General features: G+C 36.8%; 1 protein-coding gene across 4 annotated transcripts in view; it reads right to left on the bottom strand.

Moving 5' to 3' along the window:
• HABP4 (hyaluronan binding protein 4) overlaps positions 1-10258 on the bottom strand; it is a 39493-nt gene that overhangs the window by 23528 nt on the left and 5707 nt on the right. For all 4 annotated transcript variants that reach the window (XR_012578154.1, XM_026795203.2, XM_005489819.4 and 1 more), the window contains 3 exons: positions 4984-5131; positions 4048-4209; positions 1598-1681 (listed from right to left, as the gene is read on the bottom strand). Coding sequence is in view for 3 of the 4 variants with exons in the window: in XM_026795203.2 (XP_026651004.1) it covers positions 1598-1681; positions 4048-4209; positions 4984-5131 (394 nt within the window). In the remaining variant the exon portion in view is untranslated. The remainder of the gene's footprint in view (positions 1-1597; positions 1682-4047; positions 4210-4983; positions 5132-10258) is intronic.

Here is a 10258-nt window from a genome sequence, read left to right as displayed (position 1 = left end):
ACCAGCTTCAGCTTTTAAACATTAAAACAACAACAATTCCATCTTATTAAGGTGTATGCCATACAACCATCCCTAATGACCTAGGCACTATTCACACAGCATCTCCTCTTTTAAAATACATAGGGTCACCAAGCTGACACCCCCCAAAACATGTAACTCATGTTTTGTATATAGATTTGTAGGCCTTTGGGACAGTATTTGTTGCCCTGAAAGGAGTACACATTGAGAAAGTGCAGAACTTTGTGCTTGTAGGTTACTTGCTTTTTTGAATAATTTGAATTTCAGTGGACTATGCCTAAATTAATCTTAAAAAAAATAAGAACAGCAGTAAAATCTCCAGAAAGACTCCCAGTCTGACTGAATATCTAGTGATCTCTAAGAAAGATGAAAGGGTTAAAGATAACTGGCAAATTCTGCTGGAGGCCTTTTCCACTGTACACACTTCTCATGTCTTAAGCTCTACAAATGAACAGATATCAGGACATATCTACAAAGAGCTTGAATTGAAGTAGAAACAAGTACAAGCAGGAAACAAACAAAGGTACCAGCAACTGACAAAACTGAAATTTTAAAAAAGCTGAATAACTATTTTCATATTTAGCTAATACAGTGTATTTTTGCCACTGTACCTACACTGCCCATCTGATTTAAATTAACCTAAAAACATTTTTTCAGTCATAAGTCATTCAAAGACAGATTTCCCCCTGGATATACAGCTTCACCTACATATTAAAATCTACTCTAAAATTAAAAGAATCAAAGTTATATCGACTGAGCATCTGACAGCGTTAAACAACCTGAACATATAAAACAGGTTTTGTCATCTAGTTAGCTTTATAATTAATAAATTAACCCATATCACTAATATCTGGAGCTGCTCCATGAAGTAAAAAAGGCAACAAAAGAGGTTGACGTACTGCACTGACCATCTTTCACTCATTAGGAGATATGCACCATAGGCTCTTTAATTATTCTTTCAATCTTTTACTTAGACAAGACTGTCCAGTTAGTTTTCTTATGCCAGTGTTCATTTATTTGCCGTGACACTGATTAGAATGAAAGCCACAAGACAATGGGGACATTTCTCTCTCAGTTTCCCTATTTTAAGGCTCATGGCATTTCCAGAAATTTTTTCCAAGTTCTATCATGGCCTCTCAAGAATTGATGATATCTGCATGATATTAGTGATTGGTGAATACAAACTTAGAGTAGCTCAGCATATTTTAAATGTGTTTGTACAATTGCATGGGCACCTCAAATATCTCTTGTCAGAGAACAAAAAGCATGGTTGTTTCTACAAATTAGAGAAGTGAAAAAGGAAAAACATATGTAGCTCCTCCTTAAATCATCACCAAATCTTAGGAAGTTAAGCATCACTGTGCAATTAAATGCAATTTCCAGCTGTATAAATCAAGCTTTAGTCAGAATGAGGGACATATTTTCCATACTCACAAACACAAAACAAAGTTTTTCTATTTTTAAATATATGCACTAGCAAAACTTCACAGTTCACATTTCAAGTGTGCCCCTCAATACAAGTACATCAGCAAGAGTTAATTGTTTCCTTTGCATTTAGACAGAAAATATTTGTCTGTACTTGCTCAGAGGCTCTCCTGCGTATGTCCCTGGCTGTTCAGGAGTTTCCACGGTCTCCTCCACAGATGCAGTCTGCTCCTTCCCACTAAAACAGTAAGCAAACAAACCAAAACAAAACGCATACAAAAAAACCCAAAACAAAACAATCATCTTCATGACTCACACTGGAAAAAAACCCAAATCAATACATTATTTCTTTTACCACAATTCCCTGGTAAGGAGGGAAAAAAAGAAGGGAAAACTCTTTGATCATAAGCAGAAAAATATACTAAGTGACTAGTTGAGCAATTAACAAGTATATTTTGGGAATACTGGGAAAAAATCCTATTTCGCTAAAAAAATAAAAGCATGTAGGAAGATGAAATAATTCCATCATGCATAATAATCATGATTAGTATTAATTGTCAGTATAACACTGACATTTGGAGTTGCCTTTTTGCTTCTTTTAAAGAATTAAAGTTTGTATTTTCTGTAAAATGGACTTTAATTCACTGTCAAATGACAGCAGGAACTTATTTTCATTCCAGTAGCAGGCATACATATTTAAGATTAACACCTTTTAGCTTCAATGCATGATTACCACAATCAGGACACAGACGCATGCTTTTAGAATTGTTCAGAGAGCTTTAATTTTATGTCACTTCTACCATATCACAGGAAAACATTGGTAGAAGTTCTGATGCTATTGAACTGAAAAAACTCAAAAAAACCCACCTCAACTAGGAAGAAAATATGTAAGGGCCAATAAATACCTTGTAAGTTTATGAAGCCTTCCCTGATATCCTACAGAAGATAGTGCAAAACAAGCTAGCAGAAAACTATCAGTTCAGAACAATGTTAACCTAGCTGATTCTTTGAAAAGCCAGGGTACCTAAGCCATCTACTCTTAATATGAAATTCTGTAGGAGGGAGAGAAGTTAATACAACTTTCAGAAGAATTTGGAGTATCAAGACCCAAAAATTATTACACATAAAGGCTATATTTTTCAAACTTTCAGCATGATTGTCTGAATCCATTGACTTTTAAAACTAGATTTGATTTTAAAATATTTTTTTTAAAACAATTTTGTCAATCAGTGTGTATGTGGCCAAATATATTTGCTACAAGTTCAAGGCACTACTTTTTCTCCATCCTTTACCAGCCTTCAATTAAAGAGTTCTAGATGTATAAGAGAAAAAAGCTACTGGAAAGAGCAATGTATTGCTAGGTACAAAGAATGGATAAAAGCCAACATAATCAGTGAAGTTTCACAAATCTGAACAGAAATCAGTACCCCTAAGAGATATACAGAACTGAATGGAGAAGTCCTGATTTTTTTACCTCAAAGTGGCCATTAATCACATTATGCTACTGATTTTTCTATCACTTCAAAATGTACTTCCATGGTACAGTCAACTGAATATTACCTTCAGAACCACACTGAAATGTACTACCATTTTGCAATTTACAAATTATCCATAAAACTCCAGAAAAGAGACTAGACTTTTGTTGGGAGTTTGGCTGGCTAAGGACTGGAAAAGTACAAAACCATGGCTAATTCCCACTCCTGCACCTGCAAAGATAGTGTGTCCTTGGGCCTAGCTCAAGTAGTAGTATAACTTGGGCCTATCCTAGTAGTAGGATAACAAAGAGTGAGAGACATAAGAAAAGAGAGATGTAACCCCTAAGGAATGAGGAAGAGTTCATGGTATAGTTTAACCAATAGATTGCTTGGCTTACAGAATATTCATAAGCTTATTATTTGCTGTATAAGTGTTTGATACTTTCTTCAATAAACTGGACCTGTTGGACCTGTGATGAACCAGCTGGTGTCCTGGTCTCCTTCCTACGACAGACTTTAAACCCAGTAACAGAGTTTGAATCTTAAAATTAGCATTTTGGAGCAATTCCTTTAAATACCATTTACTTGACTATTGAGAAAAATAATAACTTATTTCCATTAAAAGAAAACTCCACTCCAGTCAAAAGATTCTGGCTGTCTTAAGTGAACAAACATCATGCCTTCGCTTCAATTTAATCTCACCATCATGAAGGAGCCAAGTTTAAAAAATGTAAAATTACATTAATTACAACAATAATAGAAAGCGATGCTTATAAAGCTCAAAATGGACATGAAACTGATGAAAATGATGATCTAACCTAGGCCACAGAAAATTATGATCTATGATGGGCACAAGTATATGACATACCTCATACCATCTGTCACTGTTCTGTAGTTGTGAGGTCTACCTCCACCCTTTTTGTCATCTGCTTTCACACCTCTAGAGAGGTGTGAAATTCAATGAGTTAAGGAGGTTTTTGCCTTTTTTTATGACCTCAAACTAAAACCAGTACAGACTTTTTGCCAGCCAATCTGGATATGGAAGCGAACAGAATAACTAAAAGGGTATTGCAGTGCTGACTATTATTTACTTGTATATGAAGTAGGAAACAGCATACAGAACACTTACGTTTTATCATTCCCACTTTGTCTTTCCGGTTCACGTTTTCTTCTTTGGTCAAATCCATCAAAACTTCCAATTAATCCACCACCTCTTCCTCTGCCTCTCATTCTGCCTCTTCCCCCACCACGGCCTCTTATTGGTCTTTCATAGTCTAATCTTTCCACTGGTCTAAGAAGAAGGTAATTAGTCAGACTTTCGTTTTTATAGAACAATTAAGAAGAAGAAAAAAAATCATGTTGTTATGTTTGTGCAGCTATGGGATACATCAGTATATAACAGTTACAGCACAATTTGTAGAGTGCATCTTTATACAGTACACACTACAGCTGTTTGGGTTTTGTCATTGAAAATGGACAAACTGAACTCTAGACGAATTATTACAGCACACAAACAGAAGGATCAGCAGTTATTTACACTGAAAACATTACAGAAACTAAAGAAAACATTATAAAACAGTCAAGTCTTCACAACTTTATATGCAATAGCTCCACCATCTAAACCCATACTTATATGCAACTGCTAAAATTTCAGACAATTTGTTAAATATCAACTATTATGGTATAAAGTAAGACCAGCCACATTCTGAAGCATTAAGGGTTAGGTGGAATCGGCTAATATTTATAAAAAAAGAAAAATCAACATGCATTCACTGTCCAAGCAGTAAATTCCAGTTTGCAACCTCTTACATGTTCTGCAAGGCTTGGTATGTGAGCTCGGAAACTAACATTATAAATATGCTGCTGACTATGGGGCACATTTTCAGATCTTTACATTTTTCAGTTTTGCCTTATATTGCTAACCTTCAACAAAAAATGTACCAATTCAACCCCCAAGGAAGGTGAAACTACAGCTCTTACAGGCATGAAGTAAGTAGTCTTGCAAAAAAACCTGCACACTAATATCCTCTGTGAGGGACCTTATTTCTCTCTGCAGGATACATACCGTTCCACTGAAAATTCCACTTGTCTTTGTGCTCCATAGGGACGGTATTCCCTGAAAGATGGTCTCCATTCCGTTTTGTCCTGCTTCCCCTCTGTGCCTCTGTTACTGAACCCTTGTTGTTCTCCCTGCCTGGGTACTCGCTTTGGGCCTACACAAACACACGCAGGGATTACTGACAGCTCAATAGTAACACAATTGCATTTACCAAACTACTGAAGTGAGCTGGCTACACATCCAAACCCAAATCCACCAGAACATTAAAACTCCTCATAGCTAATGTTGCCAGACACTGTTTGCTTGAAAGACACGTACTTATTTTACCTTCTGTGTTGATGAACCTGCAAAATATTATGGGCTTTGAAAGTCAGAGATTTCTAGAAAACACAGTCTAAAGAAAAATCTCATTTTGCTCACAAGTCACAGAGAAGGAGAACAAAAACTGTTTCTCTCATGTTTTCAAGGATCATGAAAGCATAGTACAGGATGATGTGGAGAAGCTTCAATGGAAAAGACTAATTGAAAGATGGCAGCAGAAGCAATGAAGGTGAAGGAAAGAGAATGACCCCTTACAGATAGGTGTTGATTGTGAACCAACACACCTCCTCCTGCCAGATGAGCTCAGTTTAGAAGTCTAAGCCTCCGGGTCCTCTAAGCTCATGGCCACAGTATCAAGCAACCAGCACAGGGTCACCTCCTCACACTGCTGTTTTGTGGAGAAAAGAAGCATTCAGCGACACTAAAGGTCACTGAGTTCAGCTGGCAGAGACCTAAACAGTAAGTAGAAAGACTTCAACACCACTGATTCTAGAACATAAGCATATTCTAAGATAAAATATACTTAGGATTTTAGAGTTTTGTTCAGCCATTGTTGGAGTTGAGGAGGATCAGATTGGGCAGAATGAATGAAAAGAAATTGTGAATTATAATAGAAAAAACCTGAAGTTTTACACTCAACCTGTATACATCTAGCAGAAGACCTACGGTTCTTTATGTGCCTCCTTTCCCATTTTCCCAAATTCTGTTCTCCCTCTGGGACCAAGATCTCCAGAAGCAAGCCATTTTGTCTACTAGGCCTCTATATTTAAACCAACAACTTTCTCAGCCAACAGTGTAAGTCAATCAAGTAAGAAACAGGAAGATTGGTCTCAGATCTAAGCTACTGTTCCCACAAGAAGTACTGAACTACCATGGAATGCTGAGCAGATTACTGAACTCAGGTTAGTGGACAAGTGACAGTCCTGGCTACCTCTGTTGCTAGAACATAGAGAGAAAAAAGGCCATTTTATGTCACAATATTAATATGCAAATTAATTCACAGCCCCAGAGAAATGCCCACATCAGAATATTTTTGATCAAAGCTTAGGTGGTGAGGATGAAATCTAATACCATTTGTAAAGAGAAAGCTTCAAAGAACTATCCACTTGGTGAATGTAGTAAATAAAGCTTTTTGTTATGCAGTAAGAACAGTCATATTTGTACAGAGAAGATAGTTTTATATGTGGTACAGAAGCAACTCCAGCTCTGCTTTTCTTTAAACTACAAACCACCTGACATAATACATTCCAGTAATTCTCTCTTCTCAGGCTTGAAGTTACTCGACCCTCAGAGCACTGAGCACATTTGCATTACCCAAATTACAATGTAATCTCTCCATATAGGACAACTTTTGAAATCAGTTTCTGAGTAAGCTTTTCAAATCAGGACAGTTTAACACAAAGCAAAATTACAGATGATCTAGAACAGTACATGCTGTTGGGAAACATCTGCTCTACACACATCTCAACTACACTACCAGCTACGTAAGGGTTAATTCTAAATGGACTCTTGCTTGGGAAAATTACTACTAATTTCTGGTCTCATTTTAGTTAGAAGACTACGATGTTATTTATTTTTGATCCTCTCTCATTGGCTATCTGAAGCATCAATTATTCTAAAAAGACTCCTTTGGCAAGAATGCAGTAGTCAGAATCCCTACATATTTACTATTAACCTCAATTTCACCTTGAGGTTCAAAGAGCTCCTTCAAACTAGCAAAACAATGCCAAAAAAAGAAAATGCAGAAGTAATTTTAAAAAGATAGTGTCTCATTTTGTCAGCCAGTACTGCTTATAAGTACTTCAAAACAACTTCAAAACGAGTCTCCTTGCCAGACATGTCAGTATATTACATGTCAGCAGCACTGAGCGTACTGGATGGAGCTGTGTGTTCTACTCCAATTTGAGTGCCATGCTCTCTCACTTTGATTTTAACAGGTGGCTTAATTTACTGCAGATGTATTTTAAACACTAGAAAGTCTTTTATACAGTAGTAAGTGCCACAAAAACATCTTTAATTGGTTTGACAGACATGAAGTAGTGGATTAAGGCAGTATGCAACACCTGTCTCTCTCTAGTAGGACAAGTCACCCTTGGGGCAAAAGTTCATGTGACCTGCTTGTGAATCAGTTAAAAAAGACAGCCCAGCTTTCAGCTCTGCATGTAAATAAAACCAGACTGGAGCTTGGCAGTGATAGCATAAGCTCCACAATTTTAATCCTCTGCTATGTCCTAATACAGACTCAGTTTAATTCACAAAGCCCAAGGGCCATCTATCCTTTGGGGGACAATAAAACAAGGCAACAAAATCAAGACAAAGCATGAGCCATCTTGTATATCACTGACAAAGAACTGGGGTACATTCTGAATGCATGCTTAATAACTACCTCTCCAAACAGACGCCAATTTTGTCTGCTTGCTTGTCTATATAATCTGGTAAGCAGGTTGTCTTCAAAACCACACAAAAGAAAAAAGCTTTAGAGTTCTGTGGATCATCTACTTGAGGCCTTACAAACAAAATTCTGAAAACTGAAGATCACTCTTTCCTAGTTACCTAGTTTAGCCTCTCTTTAAAGTGGTTTTTCTGTGTCTTAAAATTACATCTGTAATCTGTATTCACCTGAATATGTGTCCCACCATTCCCTACTTCACCACAGCTTTCCTGGATTGTTACTACATCAGCCCAGTCTGTTGGCTAAGCTGCCTATCACTTTACTTTCTAAACTGAGGAATCAGAACAGAGATCTGTGTTTCAACAGACTTAGCTTTTTTTTCCCCAGAAGAAGCAACTGAACTATTATTAGCAGGAAAGAATCTGTAAATACTAAAATTACCAGGTACTAGAACTACACAGTGCTAAAGAAAAAAGCTCAGTTGTATGAGAGATATTGTTAAAACTCTAAATCATACAGAGCAAACATACTTAAGCAGTTTTCACTTTCCCCACAATAATGCTTCACTTTTAGTATTACTTTTGCTAACACTGCAGCACTTAGATAAAAAGACTTTCTAGAGAACTGTTTTTAATAAGTATGTACACAGAACTGGCTACTGGAAAAGCAGAACTTATACTTTTATAACTTGCATTGTTTGGTTTCCCAGAAACTGGATATCTATGTATTAACAGATGGATATAAAATAATGCAGCAAAATCTAGCTGTCTTTCCAGTGTTGCTGTCTAGCTCTCAGCAAGTTTCTCCATCTATATAATCCATCTATATAATCCATCCTCAAAAAGTGAGACTTTTGCTTGGAAAGAGGTATCTCTAGGTTTTGTGTTTCTTCACTAGCCTGTACTGAGAGAGTGTGCTTTCACCTTTTTTAAATTTTTCATTTTAAACATTTTTTTGTAGAAAGCCTTGACTTCAGACAAACACCACAAGGAGCCCAGCTTGCAACTGCTATCAGAGACTATACACCAAAGCAGAAACCTTGCTGTTTCTCCCACTTCCTAATGTAAGGATGTGACAGTGGTAGCTGGCATGCAATTCACAAGCTGAGAGAGGTAACTGCTTACAAAGAACAAACTGGAAAAAGAGTGTTTGTGGAAGGGTCACATTGACAGAAGACTCCCCAGCATAAAAAGAGACCTCTTACAGACCTGAGACACAGAATTACATTTGTTACCTGAATGGATAGATCTAATCTTTATGGGAAGGAGTGTGATCACCAAAAACATACAAAAGGAGCTAAAAATACCAGAATTGCTGAAAACCATGGTCACAAAGCTGTGGAGAAAAATCAGCGCTAATGCAGAACTGATGCTTGGGCTTAATCTATAAATAAAACAAAAAACAAATAAACAAATAGCAAAACCCACCCAAACAAAAAAAAAAAGAAAAAAAAGAACAACACAAAAAAACCAACTACCACCACCCCCCACCAAAACAAAAAAAAAGGGAGGAAACCCCTTCCAGCTTTGAAAGAAGACTATCTTTCTTCCCAGTATACCTCAAAAGGACAAAGCAGACCCAAAATAGGTCCAAGGCTATGGTAGAAATATCTTGACCAAACAAAGTAACAAAGCAAACAACTGTGAGGAATTTTTTAGGCACAGTAGGGTACTGAAGAACCTAACTACCAGGGCTACAGCAGTTAAGCTATCAAGGCAAAGAAAGAGGAATTGGAGTTTGGAGAAAGAAAGGATATTCCAAGTTGTAAAAGGAACAGTAGTTATCGATCACATAACTGTGTAAAACAAAGTAGAACTGATGCTTAAACAATATTATAGACAAAAATTGTCCCCTCAAAAAATGAACTGTTATGAATTTAAAATCATTAATTTAATTATTACTACTTTAAAAGGATGCTGAATTCAGCAACTCTACTATTTGTTCTTTCCAACAGTGAGCTGTATCATGATTGCCATGAGGTGTTTCACTTCAGCCACTTATGGACAGATCAGTAAAATCAGCCTCTACAGACCTTGGATCTGATACTGTTGACCAATGGATCTCCATACTATGCAAATGGAAAACACGGAGGCTATGCATTAGTGAGAAACTTTGAGGCACTTGAACTTCTACAACCCTTGCTGATGACCCAAGAGGCCAGACTAATTACATTAGCAAAAGCAGTCTTGTGGTGACATGATCAGCAAGTGCCACTATTTATACTGAGTCTAAGTAAGCCTTTGGAGTGTGTCATGCAATGGGTATGCTATGGAAAAAATGAGAATCCCTTGCTTCAGCAGAAAATAATATTTCTGCAGATAATATTCCTGTAGTATACTCCTGAGCTCATACAAAAGGCTCCAGCAAAATGAAAAAAAAAAAAAAAAAACAAAAAACTCAAACTTGTAGTCAGATAGGTTTATAATGGCCTGAAGCTTAGGAGCAGTATACTTTAGGATATTATGCAATGTTGGGAAACAGCTCTTCCCAACATCTAAGGTTGACAACAACAGGATTAGTGTTTGGCAAACAATTACACCTAGGATCAACCTCTTGGAGATCAGTGGT

The sequence above is a fragment of the Zonotrichia albicollis genome, chromosome Z, assembly GCF_047830755.1.
Source record: "Zonotrichia albicollis isolate bZonAlb1 chromosome Z, bZonAlb1.hap1, whole genome shotgun sequence".
Lineage (NCBI taxonomy): Eukaryota > Metazoa > Chordata > Aves > Passeriformes > Passerellidae > Zonotrichia > Zonotrichia albicollis.
Note: the sequence above shows the minus strand (reverse complement) of the source record. Positions and strands in the feature narration are given on the sequence as shown.